Source organism: Lepus europaeus, chromosome 10, assembly GCF_033115175.1.
Source record: "Lepus europaeus isolate LE1 chromosome 10, mLepTim1.pri, whole genome shotgun sequence".
NCBI lineage: Eukaryota > Metazoa > Chordata > Mammalia > Lagomorpha > Leporidae > Lepus > Lepus europaeus.
The window spans coordinates 9185957-9207700 of record NC_084836.1 but is presented as its reverse complement, the minus strand read 5'-3'; the positions used below and the strand labels follow the sequence as shown (position 1 = coordinate 9207700).

General features: G+C 63.9%; 2 protein-coding genes across 2 annotated transcripts; both read left to right on the top strand.

The window, feature by feature from the left end:
• Positions 1-14050: 14050 nt before the first annotated feature.
• Positions 14051-15541, top strand: LOC133767535 (histone H1.0). Its single transcript, XM_062201962.1, has one exon. It carries the CDS (start codon positions 14191-14193, stop codon positions 14770-14772), a length of 582 nt encoding a protein of 193 aa, XP_062057946.1. The 5' UTR covers positions 14051-14190; the 3' UTR covers positions 14773-15541.
• Positions 15542-15845: 304 nt separating this feature from the next.
• GCAT (glycine C-acetyltransferase) lies at positions 15846-21335 on the top strand. The gene is made up of 9 exons (XM_062202867.1): positions 15846-16052; positions 17116-17246; positions 18771-18872; positions 19275-19421; positions 19868-20022; positions 20115-20197; positions 20319-20490; positions 20745-20866; positions 21108-21335. The coding sequence occupies exons 1-9, from the start codon at positions 15857-15859 to the stop codon at positions 21257-21259; spliced, it is 1260 nt and encodes a 419-aa protein (XP_062058851.1). The 5' UTR covers positions 15846-15856; the 3' UTR covers positions 21260-21335.
• The last annotated feature ends 409 nt before the right edge of the window (positions 21336-21744 follow it).

Below are 21744 nucleotides of genomic sequence, written 5' to 3'. Positions count from 1 at the left end.
CGTCAGGTCCCCAGGTTCCAGAACATTCCAGGCCGTGCTTGTTGGTTTGCTTGCTCGCCGATCGTACCCCTGTAACCCACAGGAGTTGTGTAGCTCAGGTCTAGCTGCTTAAGGTTTGCCTTTGAATCCATCCAATTCTACAATTCCATTTTCAAAACTATATATATAACCACTGAAGATTCTAAAAGTAGTATTCTGAGAGCACGCGGCAGGTAGCCGAAAATAAATTCAGTGGAAATAAAACGGATTCAGTGCGACAGCTTTTGCTGGGGCCGGGTCTGCTAGAAACATCAGGAGAGGGTCTCAGAGGCCACGCAGGCCAGGGACCCGCGGCCGGACCCCCGCTGACCACGGAGCCCTCTAACTCAGGGTCGGCGGGAGGTGGAACCCCGCACTCTGGGGGCTGTGGGCCTGGGAGAGAGAAAAGGCGGAGCAAGCAGGTCGTCACCTCCCCACCCCGCAGCTCCACCTGAAGCCCCCAGACCCGGGCGGATCGGTTTCCCCTGCAGTTCCCGAGGAGCCCGCTAGGGGCCAGCACGGCCGGTGGAGTCCCCCAGTCTCTCGGGAGGGCGCCTGCAGCCACCAACCAGGCCTTCCTGGAGGCCAGCTGGGGAGGCGACTGTCCCGCACCTGATGGCCTTGTCCGGACGGTGTGATTTCTCGGTCACTTCCTGCCGTGCTGTCCCCTTCCTCAAGCCTGGGAGGAAATAACCACCATCCCAGGAATTCGCAATGTGTTTTTATTACCTAAGTCGAAAAAAATCAAGAATGAGGAGTGTTTAGACTTTCCCGTTAAGCACAGGTAAAAACCCATCTTACTAATGAAGTGCAAGTTCTCTAAGTGAGATAAAATAATGAAACACAGGGTACCGCAGAAGCTCACCAAATGTAATTAACAGTTTATTGAGGGGCGGTGCTCCGGCGCAGCAGCTTCAACAGCCTCCTGCAGTGCCAGCATCTCACTTCCGATCCAGCCCTCTGCTGTGGCCTGGGAAAGCAGCAGAAGATGGTCCAACACCTTGGGCCCCTGCACCCGCGTGGGAGACCCAGAGGAAGCTCCCGGCTCCTGGCTTCAGATAAGCGCAGCGCTGGTCATTGCGGCCAATTGGGGAGTGGACCAGTGGATGGAAGATTGTGTCCCTGACTCTCCTTCTCTCTGTAGCTCTGCCTTTCAAATAAATAAATACGTCTTTTTAAAAAAAAGAAACTCGCCAGAACCGTGGCTCACTAGGCTAATCCTCCGCCTGCGGCGCCGGCACTCCGGGTTCTAGTCCTGGATGGGGCGCCAATTCTCTCTCTGTTGCTCCACTTCCGATCCAGCTCCCTGCCAACGGCATGGAGAAGCAGTGGAGGATGCTCAAGTGCTTGGGCCCCTGCACCATGTGCAGACCCAGAAGAAGCTCCTGGCTCCTGGCTTCTGATTGGCTCAGCTCTGGCCGTTGCGGCCATCTGGGGAGTGAACCAGCAGATGGAAGACTCTCTCTCTTTCTCTTTCCCCACCCCTATTCTGCCTCTCTGTAACTCTGCCTTTCAAATAAATAAATAAATCTTTTTTTAAAAAAAAAAAAAAAAGGTCTGGGGGAACAATATCCTACCCAGCGTAAATGCAGAACCAGTGACAGCCAGCTTACTCCTCAGTAGAGAAACTGTCTACAAAATGTCATTTTAATGGGGCAGCCGGGCACAGAATGCCACACCTGCCGGCGGCCCTGGGGGTGGCCACCCCTGGCCGCAGTGCCAGAGCGGGATGAGCACACCATCACTGAGGAGGCCCGACCCCAGGCCCTGCTGGGAGGGAGACTCGGCCACGGGAGGAGGCTCCCTCCCCTCCGTGGTCTCCAAGCTGGCAGCTGGGGCTTCCAGGATTTGGGAAGCCATCTGGCATGTGAGAAAGCCTGTGTTTAGAATGAAGCCAAATGGATGGAGTTGTGAGGAGGTTGGAAGGTGGAGGAGAGAGAGAAAGAGAAAGAGAGAGAGAGAGAGAAAGAGAGAGAGAGAGAGAGAGAGAGAATGGGAATGACTGTGTCCTGGGGCCCCGGATCCCAGTTCCTGGCGCTGGTTTACTCGGAGCCCAAGAGATTCTTCGGTGTGTTCGTGTCTTTCCCAGCCACAGTTCACACACTGTCTCTCTGCCTCTCTCTGCAGTTCTACTGTGAAGTCGGCCGCCCCGAGACCCCGCTGGGCACCGGGAGGCAGCTGATTGCTGTGCTGTGGAGCCCGCACCTGACATGGACGAGCAGCCAGAGCTGACCCCATCCCTGGGCCCCTGGCTGCACTGCCCCCCCATCCCCTGCACTGGCTGCTGCTCCCAGCCCTGCGCCCCTGTGGATGCTAAGACCGCCCCCCCCCGTGCCCCTGCACCACCGTGTGCACCCAGCATGCGTCACACACCTGTAGCTGCACACTCACTCCTCCACCAGTGGCCAAGGACCGTGTGTGTCCGTGGGTGTGGCAGGGCACTTCAGACGTCCATGCAGGAGTGGAGAAAGGGGCAGGCTAGTTTGCTCCAGTTGTTTTTCTGAAACCCATGCATTTTTCATGAATTCTTTGAAGACTTCTTGGATTCATGGAATTCAAAAGGTTTTGCACCAAAATAAACTTATTTTTTACTCCATTTTCCATCAACATTTTAAGGTACCCTCTTATATCTTTTTCCCCCTCATTTTATTTGAAAGGCAGACAGAGAGAAAGAAAGATCTTCCACCTGCTGGTTCCCTCCCCAAGCACCTGCAACAGCCAGGGCAGGGCCAGGCCAAACCCAGGGGCCAGAACTCCATCCAGGTCTCCCAGGCGCGAGGCAGGGAGCCAATCATGTGGGCCGTGGCCTGCTGCCTCCCAGGCGGCACAGTAGCAGGATCGGAAGCAGAGCTGCAGTTTGAACCCAGACAGCCAGATGTGGGATGGGGGAGCCCCAAGCGGCATCTGAACCAGCACCCGAACGCCTACCACGTCAAGTTACATCCATGAGGAATGGGAGCGGAGTCAGCTGAGACAGGCTTGGGGTTCTGATTAGGGGCTCCCCTGGCGGAGAAAGACGTGTGGCTGTGAAGTCCAGAAGTCGTGAAGTCCAGGATTCGCAAGCGCTGCGGTAAGCGCTCCCTAGAATCAGGGAAAGCTTCCGACGGCCGCTCTGTCCTGAGACTCCATGAGTCTCTTTACTCTGCAGAGCTGTCTGCTCTCCGAAGCCCTGGCGTCCAGAAAACCTCCCAACCTTAGCTGCCGACCGGGAGAGGCCGCGGGACGGGGGAACGGTCTCCACGCTGTTACCTACAGATCAGATTAGGCAAATATTTTGAATGAACTTTTCAGACAGCGTGCATTGAAGATATCAGCAGCAAAATCTCCCAGGAATGAAAAGCTCTTTTTTTAAAAAAAATTATTTATTTGAAAGGCAGAGCCACAGAGAGGCAGAAGCAGAGGAGAGAGAGAGAGAGAGAGAGAGAGAGAGAGAGAGAGAGGTCTTCCATCCGCTGGTTCATTCTCCAAATGGCTGCAATGGCCAGAGCTGAGCTGATCCAAAGCCAAAGCCAGGAGCCAGGAGCTTCTTCCAGGTCTCCCATGCAGGTGCAGGGGCCCAAGGACCTGGGCCACCTTCCACTGCTTTCCCAGGCCATAGCAGAGAGCTGGATCAGAAGTGGAGCAGCCGGGACTCGAATCGGCACTCATACGGGATGCCGGACCTGCAGGCAGCCACAGCACCAGTCCCCACCCATCCCATCTCTTGCCATGCCCTCTCGGACCTCCTTGCCCTCAGCCCTCTTGTGTCACCAAGGAGAGAGCCGGCCTCACTGTCCACCCTTTTCTAAGGCCCAGAGACCCACCCACGCTGTGTCCAGGGTTCTGGGAAGGTGACCCCAGCCTCCCTTCCACGTTCACAACCCTGCCCCTGCTCTGATCCTGGCCACCCCCTCCACCGGAAATAAACCAAAAAGGCGGGAAGACCTCAGGTGCAGGGGGCAAGCAGCCCCCCGCCCCCGGCTCTGCAACCTCGGGGCAGTTACATAACCCTCTGTGCCTCCGTTTCCTCTTCTGTAACTGGGGTCAGTAGCACCCGCGATGCGGACGCGGGGCCAACATTTAAAAATGATCCATCATGCAAATCGCGGAGAAGCCTGGCCCCCAGCTGGGGCGACACACATGTGAGCCATTGTTACCGTGACCTGGCACCGTCACGGGGCGTGGTGAGGCTTGAATGAATGATGGGTCTCACGTGCATGGCACAGAGCCCGTAATGCAGGCCTTCCGTGGACAGGAGCTGTTGCCTTCTTAGGACCCTCGGGAGCCAGCGGGCTGCCCCTGCCCCCAGCCCCACAGCTGTGAGAATGCTGAGCCTCCCAGCTGTCACCTGTCGGGGCCGCCCGGGACTTCCTGTCTGCAGGGTGGGATGTCCACCAGCAGGCCCCCGGGAGTGGGGGGTGCCACAATACGTCCCCCTGCAGATGGCGCTAGCACGGAGCCCGCAGCAGCTGGGGGGGCACCTGGCAGCCTGGGTGCCCCCAGCTGGCCACTGGGTGCCACCTGACTCGTCCTGCCCCCACCCCCTGGCCGGCCACCTCCGGCCTCTCCTGGACGCTGCTGCTTGTCCTGGTCCCCGTGACCACAACCTGGCCAGACCCATGACCGTGACCGTCCAGGTCTGGTTCTTCTTCTCCCGTTCAGTCTGCACACCCCCAGCACGAGCTTCCAAGACAGGCGTCATGGGCTCCCCAGCATCAAACCTTGCCCTGTCCCCAGATTGGGTCCTGGCCTGTGAGCCCCTCTGCCTGCGCCTTCGGCCGCCCCGAGTTCCAGGCCTCCACTGCACCAAGCCCCCAGCTCTGCTCTGTGCCGCCCCCCCTCCCCACTCCCCACTCAGATCATCATCTGCCGCCTCCAGGGAGCCCTCCAGATCCCCCACGTGGGGTCGATGCCTGCTCCGGCTCCCCCCTCTATATGTTCTTTCTGCATGGCCCCCCCAGGCCAGGGACCAGCCGTGCTTCACTCACGGCCCGGCGCCCAGCCCAGCCCAGTCTCTGGAGGATGAGTGTTTGTTGACTGAGCAGCTGGAAGTCAGTGATGACAGAGCCAGGCACCCTCCAGGCAGGGCACGGCCACGGTCCTGGCCCCACGCCAAAGGGCAGGAGCCCGGGTCACTCAGCAAACCCTCTGGGAAGGCCAGTGGCCGGTGGCATTTCCGGGGCAGGCAAGGGCCAGGCTGCGGCTGTGAGTCAGGCCGTCATCGCGGCGTCCCACCTGCGCTTTACGAGGGCCCGGGGGAGCCGAGGCGAGGGAGGGCGGGGCGCCCTTTGATGCGGCTTCTGCAGAGAGACTTGGGGGCCGGCCCCCGTCTGAGAGGCCGCGCAGCCCTTTGAAGTCCTGCTGTCTCCCCACTTTTCAGAGGCGGAAACTGAGGCTCTGAGCGAGGCCATGACCCACCCAAGGTCAGTCGTCCAGAGCCTCAGAGCCCAGGCCTTCTGCTCGCTCAGGCTGCCTCGGCCAGGCCCTGGAACGAGCATTTCACACACACACACACACACACACACACACACCCGTCTCCCTTCATCTCTGTGGGGCCGGCGTGGCCGAGCCACCCCCACTTTCCCCGTCTCGGTTTCCCTAGTGACATGGGGAAACAACTTCTTCCCGCAGGGCGCAGGGCGGCTGACAGCCCTGGAAAAGACAGGAGGGTGCTCGCTCCAGGGTGCCCGCAGGGGGCTGCTCCCGCCACGTCGCCAGCCCCAGCCCCAGTCTGGCCACGTGCTAGGGGCTGCCACCCACGCTTGCTTCCCAGAGCGCCTGAGTTCACGCACGTGGCGCTCCCTGCCCAGAGCCCCACCCTGCCTCCTCGACGCCCAGGCCAGACCACCCCGCTCCCGCTCCCCCAACCCCGTGGCTCAGCCTCCTGTGCTCCCTGGCTGGCAGCCCTGTGAGCACGGTGGCCACCCCGCCCCTCCACGGCTGCACCAGTGCACGCGGAGGAGCCTGGTACAGAAGCGGGTCCCAGCCTGGCTGACCCCTGAGGCATCTCCAGAGCCAGGTCCTGGCCCCCCAGTGCGACCGTGTCCCCCACCAAGGGCAGGCAGCTGGCGCTGCTGCCCAAAGGCGGCTGGTGGTGGGCTCGCCGTGCCGGCCCCGGGTCCTGGCCGCACGGACAAGGGGCACTGCCAAGAGACCCTCATGTGGGGCCGGGCTGGCCGCGACCCCGGGGCTCCAGGTTCTCGGGAAGACAGGGTCCAAGGTGTGCCCAGTCCACACGCAGGGCGCCTCCTGCAACCCAGCCCCCAACCTCGTGCACCCTCCCCCTCCCCCTTCACACCTTCATCCCCCCCACCCCCCTGATGTGGGTGCGTTCCTGGCCTGTAGGAGCCCTCATCCCTGAGTTAGCAGACGGGCGGGCGGAGCACAGCCAATCCCCGCATGTGGATGCCCCGGGAAGCAGCCAAGCTTGGTGCAGGACCGCGTGTGCCGCCACGGTTTGCGTGAAAGAAGGAAACTCCGAGGACGGCTTGCCCAGGTTAGCGCATGTGTTTACTGATGCTGGAAACCTCCCCAGAAGGACTCACGCACGCACACGCGCGGCACCCCGGGGAGCACACCCGGTGGGAGGGGACTCTGGACCCCTGAGAGTCAGGAACCACATGTCCTCCTCGGGGAGGGGCTGGGCGGCCGGGACAGAGCGGTGCTCTCGTAGATGGCGACATCAGAGGCTTTCAAACACAGAGAAAATGAAGTAAATAAGAAAGGTGCTTCCACACATTCCGAATCGAATCGTTTCCCGGTCCGAAACAAACGCGTTTGGACAGGGCTGGAGCCAGGCTCAGCTTCAGGTTCTGGCTCTGCGGGAACTCTCCCCAGCGCTCCCCTGTGACGCGAGTGTCCTGGCCAGGCCTTGTAACAGGCACCTGGTGACACAGATGTGAAGGGCCACACCCCGTCCCTGCCCCAGGGCGGAAGGAAAGAGGGCGACGCCTGGGGGAGCTGATGCAACTGACCCAGCTGGAGGAACCAGGGAGGGCTGCCTGGCAGAGGCGGAGCCTTTGCTGACTCTTCCGAGAGATGCAGGCGTGATGAGGAGACCTAGGAGGAGGTGCTCCAGGCTGGGGGAGCAGAGTGAGCCAGGACGCCTGCAGAACCCTCCCGCTGGACACCCCACGGTCACACCGCGTAAGCAGGGGCGTGGAGCCCGTGCACTCCTCCCACCCCACGGGCAGCGCACACCGGGAGGTGATTCCAGTGGTGGGCAGGGGGGCAGCCTGCTGACCCCGGGACGCCACTCCTCCTCTGGGCCTCAGTCCCCTCACCTCTAAGTTGGGGTTAACATCATGGGGAGGCAGTGAGGGGTGGTGCCGATGTCGTGTGAGTCCCAGATCCCACGTGTCCCCTCTCCGTCCCTCGGTGTGCGTCTCTCCTGTGAGCTGACTCGTGCCTGCATGGCCGTAACCCGGGCTGCACACCCAGGAAGAGCCCCAAGCACACATGCGACCACACCCCACAAACCCCCGGGGCTTCCCGGTGAGTCCTGGGAGAGCTCCATCCTTTTCCGGATCAGAGATCCGCCCAGGCTCCTGTGCTGCGTGTGGTTGGCCAGCGTCTCTCGTCGCCTTTGGTCTGCAGCGGTCCCGGCTGTCTGGGGTCTGTCACGACTTCCGTGTTGCCCCGCGCTCCGCCAAGTGTCCCTCAGCCTGGGTTTGCCTGTGGTTTTCTCATCGCAGACCCAGGCTGAGTCTGAACAATTTAAGGCCCTGGTTGCCCGGTGGCAAATCGTTATCTAAACACAGCGATCGGGTCCAGCACGGGGCACAGTCCACTAAGCCACTGCCTGCGACGCTGGCACCCCCTATCGGAGTGCTGTTGGTTCAGTCCCGGCTGCTCCACTTCTGATCCAGCTCCCTGCTAATGCGCCTGGGAAAGCAGCAGAAGCTGAACAAGGTGCTTGGGCGCCTGCGCCCATGTGGGAAACCCGGATGGAGTTCCTGGCTCCTGACTTTGGCCTGGCCCAGCCTTGGTTGTAGAGGCCATCTGGGGAGCGAAGCAGAGGATGGACGATCTTCCTCTGTCTCTCCCTCTCTCTGACACTGCCTTTCTTTTTTTTTTTTTTTTTAAGAATTTATTTTATTTATTTGAAAGGCAGAGTTACAGAGAGAGGTAGAGCCAGAGAGAGAGGTCTTCCATCCCCTGGTTCACTCCCCAAATGAATGCAACAGCCAGAGCTGAGCTGATCCGAAGCCAGGAGCTTCCTCTGGGTCTCCCACAAAGGTGCAGGGGCCCAAGTACTTGAGCCATTTTCTACTGCTTTCCCAGCCCATAGCAGAGAGCTGGATCAGAAGTGGAGCAGCCGGGACTCGAACCAGCACCCACATGGGATACCGGCACTGCAGGCCAGGGCTTTAACCTGCTGTGCCACAGCGCCAGCCTGGACACTGCCTTTCAAATACATTAAGTAAATCTTCAGCACACACACAGACACACGCACACAGACACACGCACACACACACTTTGATGAAATGCCAGATCCCGTGGGCAGGGGAAGTGGTGCTTATCTTAACAAACACTCTGGCAAACACTATTATCATTTCTAAAAATCCTAGTTAGCCTCGCGATGTTCAAGGCCGCTCACCTTTGCTCCCGTGTGCACCGGAACTCCCTGTGCGGAGAGGATCCACAGCCCTCCTCCCGTGCGAGGACCGCGGTGGTCCTGTGTGTGATGGCCGGAGCCTGGCAGCACCACTGCTCCCCAGGCTGGGCTGCATTTCGCCCTTTCGTTATGTGTATGCTGCTGGGTCACAAAGGAAATACAAGTTGTTGTCTTTAAAATGAAAATCACGTGGAGTGCACACAGTGCAAAATAAAAGCCTGCCGTAACCTGACTGCTTCTCACTGACGGCGTGGAGTGCACACACACGCACACACACGCACACACACGCACACACACGCACGCACCCTCCTGCATGTGTCGGTAAGAAGCCCAGTGTCTCCCTCTAGAGGTCTTTTCCAGAATTGTCTCAGAATCACAGGGCTGGCTGGAAGGAGGCAGGTCCAGTGGCGCCCGCCGCGGGACCCTCACACGTCCCGCCCCGACCTCTGCCCGGCTCCCCGCCGTGGGAATGCTGCTGCCAGAGTGGAGCGTCCCACAGGGCTTCCGGCCCCGGCCCAAGCCACACACAGCGCTGGCCCCTAGCCTGGGTCTCCCGTCCGCAGCCCCTGCCCCAGAGTGAGTTCTCTCCTGGGACCTGCGTGGCTTCCTTGCCCACCCCAACAGGGCATCCAGCAGCTGGCCCCCAGGCCCCGCACAGGGAGGCAGGGGACCGAGTCTCTCCCCTGCTGGGACGCCCCGGGCCGGCCCCACGTTTGCCCCCCTCCCTCCCAGGCTGAGGAAGGAGCGGGTTTGAGAGCTGCACAAGAGTTCCTGCCCTGTCTGTCAAAGACAATGACAGTGCAGGGAAGTGAGTTCATTTCGGTCTCAATCCACGCGGGGTTGTGACTGTTTCCTAAATTGGGAGACACAGGTGACAGGTCGCTCCCCCAAGGGTGCCCGCGGTCAGACCCGGCCAGCGCCGCCTCGGGACCAGCCATCTGCCTCGGCCCCTCGCCCACCCGCCAGCCACGCTTTAGCAAGTCCTGGGGACCTGGCGGCCTCAATATCCCCCCCAGCTCAGAGCGTGCATTTAGCTTAGTGAAGACACTCACCTCCCAAACCAGAGGACCAGGGTTCAACTCCTGGCTCCGGTCCCTGACTTCAGCTTCCTGCTAACACAGATTCTGGGAGCCAGCAGAGGCGCTTGGGCTCCCGCCACCCACGAGGGAGACCTGGATTATGTTCTGGCTCCTGGCTTCAGCCCCAGGTCAGCGCGGACCCCAGCCATCGGGGGGCATTTGGGGACTGCACAGTGGCTGGACCTTTGTCTATTTCTTCCACCCCAATGCTTGCCACCCCAATGCCACTACTTGCTCTTTTTGAAGACTTATTTGACGGGCAGAGTGACGGAGAGAGGGAGGAGAGAGGGCATGCGTACTTCCATCCACTGGTTCACTCTCCCTGGGGCTGGGCCAGGCTGAAGTCAGGAGCCTGGAACTCCAGCCGGGTCCCCGCGAGGGTGCCACGGCCACCTTCGTCCAGGACTTGGATCCTCAAGTTGGCCCCTACTTGGGGGGACCCTGCAGTGGGGGTGGGGGCACTGTGACAGGCAGATGGTGCTCCCTGGCAGACTGACACCATGCACATGCACGGCTCGCCCCACGCCAAGTCAAAAGGCACAGCAGGAACCCGGAAACAAACACGCAGGGAAAGCACTGGATCGCTCCCCGCGGCTGCTGGAAGAGGTGGCCACGTGGAGGCCGTGACTGCCCGGCGGCTCTGAGACTGCCCAGTCCGCAGGGCTGTGTTCCGTCCGGAGCTTCCGGGGGAGAATCCCCGCTACGGCTCTTCCGGCTTCCAGAGGCTACCCCCCACCCCCCCACCCCACCCCCCAGTCCTGGGCGCCCAGCGGGAGTGGCCCGGGCCCGGCTTGCAGTGCCTCTCTGGCGCCCACCCTCCAGTCTGCCCCTTCCCCATTTAAGGATCCTCGGGACCACCCTGGGCCACCTGGACACTGCTCTGCCACCTCGAGGGCAGCCGACGAGCGGCCTTCGCTCCCCTGACCACACGACAGGACCTATCACAGCCGCTGTGCGTTCTCTTCTCGTGCCGAGTGTAAACTCACTTGCTACCTAATGTTGCGCCATAATTGTGTATGTGACAGATTAATTAATTTATTTAACTTGAGTGACAGTGAGAGAGATCGATCTTACATCTGCTGGTTCACTCCCTAAAAACGTAGCCAGGGCTGGGCCAGGCCAAAGCCAGGAGCCAGGAACTCCACCCGCGTCTCCCACGTGGGTGCAGGGGCCCAAGCAGTTGGGGCATCTTCCTCTGCTTTCCCGGGCCATAGCAGAGAGCCAGATCCGAAGCGGAGCAGTGAGGCCTCGAACTAGCACTCCGACATGGGAGGCCGGTGTCATAGTGGTGGCTTAACCTGCTGTGCCAGAATGCTCCACAATGGCAAAGCTCTCCTGTCGGTGCCGTTCACGATATGTCCCAGTGCCCACCCCATGGCACCTGCCCAGGGCGTCCCAGGACCCAGGTGGGGCCGTGGAAAGGGCTTGATACTGTCAGCCCTCCTGGGGTCGTGAGGCCTCTCTGGGCCTCCGGCCCCTAACGTGCAGCCGTTAGGTGTCCAGGGATCAATAAACGCTGGCACACACACATCCAGAATGACGACCACGGTGTCGGGCCAGCACTGCGGCCCAGTGCCATCTGAAGTGCCAGCATCCCATATGAACGCTGTTTCGAGTCCCGGCTGCTCCACTTCCCATCCAGCTCCCTGCGAAGGCACCTGGGAGGGCAGCAGCAGACGGCCCAAGTGCTCAGGCCCCTGCACCCGTGTGGGAGACCTGGAAGAAGCTCCTGGCTTCGGATCGGTCCATTCTTGGCCTTTGTGGCCATTGGGGAAGTGAACCAGGGGATGGAAGATCTCTCTCCATCTGTCTGTAATTCTGACTTATAAATAAAATAAATCTTAAAAAACCACACGGATTTAGGGTTTCCCACGCAGGATGCCAGTGCACACTCACACGAACCTGGAGGTAGTCCGCGCCCGGGGGAGGCCAGGGCAGAGGCGCCCGAGCCCAGGAGGGTCGCGGGCCGGGACTACATTTCCCAGGAGCAGCTGCCCGCGCCCCGCGGCTGCCGGGCTTTTAAAGGGCCTCGGGCGTAGCGAGCGGCGGGAGTTCAGCCAGGCAGGAGCACGGGTGCGGGGGGGCGAGGGTCGGCCCGGCCGGAGCAGAAGCCCCCAGCCCCGCAAGGAGCGCGAGACGAGGCCACGCGAAGCTGGAGGCTCGGACTGCGCAGCTTGCGGGGAAACCCCTCCCCTTGCAGTCCACCGAGCCGGGGGAGGGGGCGACCCTTCCCCCGCTCCTGACTTCAGTCCAGGGAAAGACCCTGCGGGGCGCTGGGCAGGGCGGGGATGCGGGATGTGACAGCAGCACCGCGAGATGCCGGCGGGGGTCGCAGGAGGCGGGGGGCTCCCAGGGCCCCGCCCCCGTCCCTCCTCCCAAGCCCGCCGCCTCCGTGGCAAAGCCGGGCGGGGTGCTGGGCAGCGAGCGCTTTGTGGAGAGGGCCCGCACGCCGGCAGAGAACCGAATCCTGCAGCCTCGCCGCCTTAGCGGGGGCTGGGTGGGGGAGGTGACGTCTCTGGGCTGGTTCCTGGGGTGCGTCCTCCCCCGCCCGCCGCTTTTTGGGAGCCAGGACTGTCTCTGATTATAAGCAAAGCAACCCTGCAGGGATGTTTCCGAATCCCGACACCTGGGGTAGCTGACAGACATTACCCAAACGGGGGCCTCGACCTTCTGAACTAACCTGGCTTGTGACCCTCTCCCTCCCCGCCGGCCTGGGCAGAAGTCGTGGGCCCCCCCCCCCCATCACTTGGATTAATCCGCCCACCGGGTGGGTGTGGGTGGGTGGGGGGACTCATCAGTTTGCTTCAGCCTCAGGGACTCCCCGGTCCAGCAGGACCCCTCCCCCCATCAAACCCCTCCAAGCCCTGTCCCCTCCTATCCCGGCTCCTGTGCCAGCACACAGCACACACAGGCCTTCAGGGTTCTGGCCAGCTCCCCACCCCAGGGCTACCGTGACCACTCTCCTCGGGGTACAGGCAGTGGTTGTGGGAGGGGACCCAGGCAGCAGGCATCCCGGGGCGCTGCCAAGTGGGTCCCTGCACGTGAGTAGGGGGTCCGCCACAGCCCAAGGGGCCCAGGGCCTCTGAGTCCCTTCCGCCGGCCTCTGGACCTCTTCAAGTCCGTCGGAACCCTGGGGCTCCCTGCAGGCAGTGGCGCCCCTGGTCGCCCCCTGTATACCTGCCGAGCCTCACGCATTTTAACAAAGACGGTGCGTCTCCCCAGCAACATGGCGGTGGTCCGGGCCACGGCTCCGGGAACGACTGCACACTCTGCAAGGATTAATCCCAACCCAAGGAAGGTGACACCCCCACCTCGCCCCTCAGCGCCCCCTTTCCCAAGTCCCCCAAGCATTCAGGAATTCCCATCCCACGGGGGCCCAGGATTACCTGTGGCGGGAGCTCTGGGGCAGCCCCACCCCTACCTCTACTCTCAAAGGCCTTGGGAGGGGGCTGGACCCCCCAGGCTGGGCCTCGGGTGGGGGGACAGCGAGCTGAGACCCCAAAACTGTCAGGCTGAGGAAGGCATACGAGTGAACTCCGCTAGGACATATGTGGGTGTCTGAGGGGAGGCGGCCACCCGGAGGCCCCTCTTCCCCTCTCAGGGGACCCGGGCAGCACTGGGGGCTCAGGAGGGGTCCTCGCTGGGGTCGCGCTGGGGCCAGGGGTGACGGCGGAGGGGGAAGGGACAAAGTTTGGAAGTGCGTTTGCAACTCTGCCAGGGAAAACTTCCCTTGGGGACCCCCGTGGACAGAGAGAGGGCAGGGGTGAGGAGGGCCCGGTGGCGGGGTGACCCCGAAGAGGCGAGCGGACCCCGGGGGAGCGACCCCTCCCCCGGTCCCGGCTCGGCCCGGCTGGGAGTCGCCCAGCTCGGGGCGGCGTGTGTTAGTTGGGGTCGCTTTCCAGCCGCCCCACCGGGCCGGGGGACCCCGCAGCGAGCCGAGAGCCGGGCCCCCGGCAGCCCCAGGGGGGAGCTTTCCTACGGGGACTTTCCCGCAGCGAAGCTCCGCGACCCCGCAGAGCCAGCCCCCGGCGAAGGGGAAATGTGCCGGCGCGCCCGCGGTCCTCGGCGCCGTTTGGGGCGCGTGGCGGGCGCAGGGGCCGGCAGCCGGGCCGGAGAGCCGCCCAGCGGGGAAGCCCGGGGAGCGAGGCAGCGGCCCCGGGCGGTGGCGGGGAGCCGGAAGGCCCGGGCCGGGGGAAAAGCTCGGATTTGCTGGGCGGAAGAAACACAGATGGCGGCGGCGCGGCGCCATTCCGGGCCGGGAGCAGGCAGCCAGCAGCCCTGTCCTCACCGCGGTCCGCCCGCCGCCGCTAAATACCCGGATGCGCCGCCCGAGCGCCAGACGCGGAGCTGGGAAAAAGGGAGGCACGGGAGGCGGAGGCAGGCGGGCGCGCGGGGAGCGAGCCGCAGCCCGGCCCAGCCAGCCCTGCCGCCACCCCGGCGTGGCCGCGCCGCCAGGGGCCCGCGAGCAGCTCCCACGGGAGGACGCGGCCGGCCAGCATGAGCGACAACTCCACGGCGGCCAAGCCCAAGCGGGCCAAGGCGGCCTCCAAGAAGTCCGCCGACCACCCCAAGTACTCGGACATGATCGTGGCTGCCATCCAGGCCGAGAAGAACCGCGCCGGCTCCTCGCGCCAGTCCATCCAGAAATACATCAAGAGCCACTACTCGGTGGGCGAGAACGCCGACTCGCAGGTCAAGCTGGCCATCCGGCGCCTGGTCACCGCCGGCGCCCTCCAGCAGACCAAGGGGGTCGGTGCCTCGGGCTCCTTCCGGCTGGCCAAGGGCGACGAGCCCGGGAGGGCAGTGGCCTTCAGGAAGGAGGCCAAGAAGGCGGTCAAGAAGGCGGCCGCGCCGAGGAAGGCGCCCAAGCCCAAGAAGGCGCCCCCCAAGGCCCCCCGCAAGAAGCCCCGGGCTGCCCCGGCCAAGAAAGCCAAGAAGCAGCCGGCTGCCACGCCCAAGAAAGCCAAAAAGCCCAGGGCCGTGCGGGCCAAGCCGGTCAAGGCCTCCAAACCCAAGAAGGCCAAGCCGGTCAAGGCCAAGGCCAAGGCCAGCGCCAGGAGGGCGGGCAAGAAGAAGTGAGCGGGGCGCTCTCCCCGCCTCCTGGCGATCCTGGCGCTCGCGCCGCGCCCCTGACTCGGATTCCCGTTCCCGTGCGGGCTTGCCCCGTGCTGCGGGACTGCACTAGGATGTGGCTTCGTCGGCTGGGGCAGGGGTGGGGCGGGGCGGGCGAGGCCTGCGGAGCCGGCGGGCGGGGGCTCCTGTGCGGAGTGGGGAACCTTTGGCCTGGAGGACGGGGCGGCGGCGCACCGCCGGGAGGAGGAGGAGGAGGACCCCGGGCGTGCACCTGCGGGCTCCCCGTCGTCTCGGCCGGGGAGGGGCTCGGGGGACACTGGGACCAGCCCGGGGCCGTGCTGTGGCTCCGGCGAGGGCGCCTGCGGGTGCGCGCACCCAGGTGCCTCGGAGTGCCCGGCTGAAACTCCCCGCGCGCCGGGAGGACTTCGCTTCTCCCCTGCCTTCTCCTCTCCTGGGGCTGCAGCCCCGCCGCCGCCGCGGAGTTCACCCTCGGACTTGGCACTTGGCGCGCCCCCTAAGTCGTCGCGGGGGGCGTGGACCGCCGGCCACGCCGCCCTCGGCCGCGCGGTGCGCGCGCGTCTGTGTGCGCGGCTGTCGGTCGGAGCCGGGAGAAAATGTGCAGACCCCTCCTCCTACTTGACTAAAACAGGAACACCGCGCACCTGCGCGGCCCCCTCCCCCAACCACCTTTTTTTTTTTAAACAAGTGTTATTCGTGCCGGGAAAATTTTGCTGTCTTTGTAATTTTAAAACTTTAAAATAAAATTGAAAAAGAAAACCTGAGCGGTGTATCTTCTTTTATTTTGAATACGAGGAGATTTGGGGCGGCTGGGCCGGCGCACCTGGAAGCGGGGTGGGGGCGACCCCAGGGTTGGCGCAGGCCGGCCAGGGCCAGCTGCAGCGCTCTGCCCGGGGCGCCGGGGGAGGGGCCTGGGGCGGGGCGGGGGGCTACTAGGCTGGGCCCTCCCCTCCCCCCAGTCTCCTTACAGCTCGGTCCGCCTCCGCCCCGCCCCTTGGCCGCCCCTCCCTCCCATTGGCCGCCAGGGCCCGGCCCCCACGCATCACGCGACGGCGGCGGCGACGTGGGGACGATGTGGGCCTGCGGCGCGTGGCGCGGGGCGCTCTCCGGGGCCGCCGGCGGCCGGCGCGCGCACTCCGCGCTGGCCCAGCTGCGCGGGATCCTGGAGGGGGAGCTGGAGGGGATCCGCGGGGCCGGCACCTGGAAGAGCGAGCGGGTCATCACCTCGCGGCAGGGGCCGCACATCCACGTGGACGGCGTCTCCGGAGGTAACCGCGCCTCCCGGGAGCCGGAGGACCCGGCCGGCAGCTCCAGGAGCTTCGGGGCCGGCTCCGCGGTGGAGGTCTTGGGGGCAGGCTGGGGAGGGGGTGGCACCTGCCTTCCCAGTTCCTGGCCCCGTCCTGTCTCGCGAGCGCGCACTAATAAGGACCTCCCAGGATTTACTTAACCTGGTTAAACCTGTTCGATAGAGGGAGGTGATTTGCCCTTTTGGGCGCAGAGGCAGGACTGGCGTGACACCCAGTTTTGCAAGAACGTGCGAGAGACACCAGCTGGCCCCCACCGTGCCGCCTCCGGCCTCCGGGAAGCCCGCAGGTGCTGCCACAGGGACGCCTGCTCTGGACGGAGGAGGGCCAAGGAAGGGGCTGGGACTCAGACGTGCAAGCCCGGGCTGCCAGGTTCCCGGCCACAGTGACAGGCGGCAGGGTTTCAGGGCCGCTGCGGAAATCCCAGGAGGAAGCGGCTCCCCCAGGGCTCCCTGCTTCTTCCCAGCGGTCAGCACCCGGCTTTCTTGTGCCAGGCCCCGGCTGGGTGCTGCTTATCAACGGCCCACAAGGCCGCCTGCCACCCAGGAAGCAGGCATGGTGTCCTTGGCACTCGTGTGCGCAGCTGTGCCGTGGGAGCTTGGGCCTTAGCAGACTGGTTGTGCCTGTCCCAGGCTGTGGGAGCCTTCGGGGCCTCAGCATGTTAGTGAGGCCCTCCCGGGGCTTCCTAGGAGAGGCAGCACCCCCTGGGGGATGGGGCTCGGTACCAGGCAGCCAGGTCCCCTCCTGGGGTCTGGGAGAAGCAGTGGTGTCAGGGACAGGAGGACAGGGCTGGCTTCCTGCTCGGGGAGAACGATCCAGAGTCCTCGGGGGACGGCACCCAGAGCCCACCCTTTCCCCACTCTCGCGCTCCTGCACCTGTCGTCCCCGGTCCCTGGCCCGGTCCCTGGCCCGGAATGGATCCCACTGTGTGTTGCTGCCTCCTCGGGGATAAATCCAGATTGCTGTGTCCCCGGGGCCTGGCGTGGTCCTCACGCAGGCTGCTGCAGCCCTCTCTCCTCCACCTCAGGGATCCTCAACTTCTGTGCCAACAACTACCTGGGCCTGAGCAGCCACCCCGAGGTGATCCAGGCCGGCCTGCAGGCGCTGCAGGAGTTTGGAGCTGGCCTGAGCTCTGTGCGCTTCATCTGTGGGACACAGGTACCTGGGGTGGGGGTCCAGGCACGACCCCAGCTGCCTGCTTCCCGCAGACAGGTGTAACCAGCTCAGCTTGTCCCCCCCGCCCCGGGCTCTCTGTTAGCCCCAAAGCTGCCCCGTACAGAGGCTGAGCGCTGGCCTCTCTGGCTGAAAAGCCTTGAGCCAGAAACTGCCTTTCTGAGCGTCTGAAATCCCACCTGCGAAACGGGCTTCCTGGCATCTGTCTCTCTTGAGGCGGGATTGAGGTGGAAGGTTCCGGAGCTGTCGCACCGGGGCTCGGTTCCCACGCTCCTGGGCACTGGCTCTGTCGCTGTGGGCGAGCGCCTTAACCCCGTGTATCTCAGCACCCTCATTGGGAGCATTACAGATTATGAATTAATACCTGTAAAAAAACGCTCCGATAGGGCCTGGGGAGCTCTCCATAGGTGTTGCTACTTATTTCCTAAATGTTGCAAAGTGATTTCTGTAAGTAAAACACCAGACTCCTGTAATACTTGCTATGTGCCGAGTACTCTTTTAGGAGCATTATGGGTATTGGGGCAGGCATTAAGACCCCCATCCCCTATCAGAGGGCCTGGGTGGGTCCTGGGTCTGCTTCCCATCCCAGCTTTCTGCTGATGCACGCCGTGGGAGCCTCAAGGACTTGGGTCCCCAACACCCATGTGGGACAGCCAGAGTAAGTTCTGGGCTCCTGGCTTTGGTCTGGCCCAGCCTTGGCCATTGCGGACGTTTGTGGAGTGAAACCATGGATGTCAGATGTCGCTCTCTGTTTCTCTGCCTTCATTAACTTACTAATCCTCAACAATCCTACGTGATAGGTGGAGAGGCAGGGAGAGGTCTTCCAGATGGGCACAATAGCCAGGGCTGGGCCAAGCCCAAGCCAGCAGCTGGGAGCTTCTTCCGGGTCTCCCACACGGGTGCAGGGGCCCAGGCACTTGGGCCATGTTCCACTGCTTTCCCAGAGAGCTGGATGGGAAGTGGAGCAGCCAGGACCTGAACCTGTCCCATACGGGCTGCTGGAGCCGCAGGCAGCGGCTTTGCCTGCTACGACTATAGGTGCGATTCTCATCGCTGTTACTGGGTACATGGAGGAGGCCCGGAGAGGGCAGTCGACCCCACAGCCCGAAGCTGGGAGGCCGGGCTCAAGAGTCCATGCCCCTGAGCCCCGTGGGTCTCGCGCTGTCCTCTCAGACAGAGGGTGAAATGCGTGGCAGAGGCAGGGCGCCTGACCCCACCCGGGCGCTCCAGCAGGACCCTCTCGAATCTAAGACTGAGGCCCCCGTGAAGCAGCCATGCTTCTGTAGTCCACATTCCCGGGAAGACCGCATCCTTCCCCACCCTGCCCATCACTGCACGGGCACCTCCACGACGAAGCAGAGATCCACCAGGAGGGGGAGCTAGCGAGTCCCCGGCGCCTCCCTGCGCGCCGGCTGCCCCACTCCCGCCGGCTCTGGCTTCGGTGCATTTGTGCCCGCAGGACGTGTCCCACGTGGGCATGAACACCCCACCCCGTCTCACCTCCTCCAGAGCATCCACAAGAACCTGGAAGCAAAGCTAGCCCGCTTCCACCAGCGGGAAGACGCCATCCTCTACCCCAGCTGCTTTGATGCCAACGCCGGCCTCTTTGAGGTGCGTGGAGGCTGCGGGGGAGGGGGCAGCCGGGAGGACCTGGCAGGATGCGGGTGCCGTGTCCAGAGGCTCCAGGGCCCGTTTCCTGTGGAGGTCAAGGTTGGGCCAGGCGGGTGCTCCAGGAGGAATCCTGGGGCTTGCAGGGAGCTCAGCTTCCGGAGCACTTGAGGGGTCCTTTCCGTCAGCTGGAAGGCCGGGGCGTGTGACTCCCCAAGCCTGTGGTCACCTGTCCTCCTTATGGCCAGTACTGGGACCCTGCGGACCCAGCCCGAGGCAGAGGCCACCTCGCCTCCCTGCCCAGAGGACCACCCCGGCCGGCAGTGGGATTTTGACTTGGGGACTCCAGAGGAAGGAGACCCGTGGTGTTTGGATGATCGCACAGCCCTGACCGCTTCCCTCCAGGCGCTGCTGACCCCTGAGGACGCGGTCCTGTCGGACGAGCTGAACCACGCCTCCATCATTGATGGCATCCGCCTGTGCAAGGCCCACAAGTACCGCTATCGCCACCTGGACATGGCCGACCTGGAGGCCAAACTGCAGGAGGCCCAGGTGGGGCTGGGCCCTCCCTCAGGCTCCCCCTGGTGGAGGAAGTGAGGCATGCAGAAGCCGACTGCACCGCAGCCTGAGTTTGAGGCCCCAAAGACCAGAACCCAGAACCCAGAACCAGGGCTGTGTCCCTTTGCTCTGTGCTGTCTTGAGTTTGGCGAGTGCCCTCTAGGTGCACGTGGGTGGGGGTGCAGCTGGACCTAGCCCCAGCCTGCCCTCTGGGACCTTACACAAGACGGTGAGACTTCCTCCTTGCCCAGGGCTAAGTGTCCATCCAGACGGCCCCTGGAGAGGAGAGGACGGCTCAGAGAGGAACAGAGGAGGGCTCCAGTGTGGTGGAGCCTGTGTGCCCACCTCTGTGCTGGGCGCTGGGCAGGGGGGGTGTCAGAGCCCCTGGCAGCCCGAAGGGCAGGGCCACCACCTGCCACCTGCTCACACCTCCCCTACAGAAGCATCGGCTGCGCCTAGTGGCCACGGACGGGGCCTTCTCCATGGATGGCGACATCGCGCCCCTGCAGGAGATCTGCCACCTCGCCTCTCGATACGGCGCCCTGGTCTTCGTGGACGAATGCCACGCCACGGGCTTCCTGGGGCCCACAGGACGGTGGGAGAACGTGGCACCTGCAGCCGGGGGTGGGGGGGTGGCTCCTGAGGCCGGTGGACAATCAGTGGCAGCAGCGGTGGCCTCCTTTGCAGGGGCACAGATGAGCTGCTGGGCGTGATGGACCAGGTCACCATCATCAACTCCACGCTGGGGAAGGCGCTGGGCGGAGCAGCAGGTACCTGCAGGCTCTCGGGGAGGCTGCAGGGAAGAGGGCAGCATCGGCCGTACCCTCCGGCGGGGCTTGGGCCAGCCTCCGGCTGCTGACCAAGCCCTCGCTGCCTTTCTCTTGTTCTCAGGGGGCTACACGACAGGACCCGGGCCGCTGGTGTCCCTGCTGCGGCAGCGCGCACGGCCCTACCTCTTCTCCAACAGCCTGCCCCCTGCTGTCGTCGGCTGTGCCTCCAAGGCCTTGGACTTGCTCATGGACAGCAGCGCCATCGTCCAGTCGATGGCTGCCAAGACCCAGCGGTGTGGCTCCCGGCGGGGATGAGGCCAGCCGGGTGGGCGCCGAGCCGGGAGCCTGCTGGTTCTGCGGCCCCGTCTCCTCCTGTGTCCTGTGTCTTCCCCCTTGTCCATCTTCCCGCTGCCTTCCGGTTCTGCCTGGCTCCCCGGCTGCCTCTGAGAGTCTGTCTCTCTGTCCGTCCGTCCCTCTTGCCGCTTCCTGTCGGGAACAGGCGCACCCTCTCCCTGCCCCAGCTGCCTGACACAGCTTGTGTCCCCAGGTTCCGCAGCAAGATGCAGGCTGCCGGCTTCACCGTCTCAGGAGCCAGCCACCCCATCTGCCCTGTGATGCTGGGTGATGCCCGGCTGGCCTCTCGCATGGCCGATGACATGCTGGAGAGAGGTGAGGGGCTGGGACCAGGACTGCTGGTGGGGCTAAAGTGTGGGGGGGGACCGTTAGACTGCACACCCCCCCCCCGCCACCACCTCTCACACCGAGCGTGTCCCCAAGATTGTCAGCCCCAAGCCACGAGGAAGCCCAGGGCAGCTCCCTGGCCCTCTGCAGGCCTCAGGAAAGTAGGGGCAGCGTGTCGCTCCCCCCAGCCCCCCTGGCTCCCATGTGCCCTTGCTCTCTCCCCTCCCAGGCATCTTTGTCATCGGGTTCAGCTACCCTGTGGTCCCCAAGGGCAAGGCCCGGATCCGGGTGCAGATCTCAGCCGTGCACAGCGAGGAGGACATTGACCGCTGCGTGGAGGCCTTCGTGGAGGTGGGGCGGCTGCACGGGGCGCTGCCCTGACCCCGAGCGCTGGCGCGGTGGGCAGGCCGGGCGGAGGCCAAGCGGCTGTGAAACAAGGATGTGCAAACTGCCCTGACGCACGTGTTGGTCTGTTTGGTCTGTTTCATTCCTGCTGAGCAGCCCTGGCCGGAAGCCGGCAGGAGCTGGGGCTCTGAGGGGGGCCCCCTGAGGACTAGCGCTCACACCCTCACACTCGGGAAACCCGCCTTCCCCGGCCACCACCCCCATCCGCAGCCCTGAGTCCAGCCTTGGGAGTCCAGCCCCCCACGGCTGCAAAGGAGCAGGGGAAAGACTGTGGCTCCCCAGTGCAGAGCCCCTGGCGGTCTGGAGCCCCCCGTGCGCGTCCACGGGGCCTTGGGGAAGCCCTAGTCCCTGAGTGTGCCTCGGTTTCCCCCACGGTAAAGCCAGAGATCTGGGGCCCTTCCCTCAACGCTCATTCCCGGGCCTGGGGCCAGCCTAGCAGCCACCAGGGGGTGCAGCGAGCC

What these genes read in the sequence shown, in the direction of transcription:
- GCAT (XM_062202867.1), top strand. Translation starts at nt 15,857, where the DNA reads ATGTGGGCCTGCGGCGCGTGGCGCGGGGCGCTCTCCGGGGCCGCCGGC. An exon ending in GCTTCATCTGTGGGACACAG is followed by an intron (nt 17,247 to 18,770) that starts GTACCTGGGGTG and finishes CACCTCCTCCAG; the next exon opens with AGCATCCACAAGAACCTGGA. An exon ending in GGCGCTGGGCGGAGCAGCAG is followed by an intron (nt 20,198 to 20,318) that starts GTACCTGCAGGC and finishes TCTTGTTCTCAG; the next exon opens with GGGGCTACACGACAGGACCC.
- LOC133767535 (XM_062201962.1), top strand. Translation starts at nt 14,191, where the DNA reads ATGAGCGACAACTCCACGGCGGCCAAGCCCAAGCGGGCCAAGGCGGCC.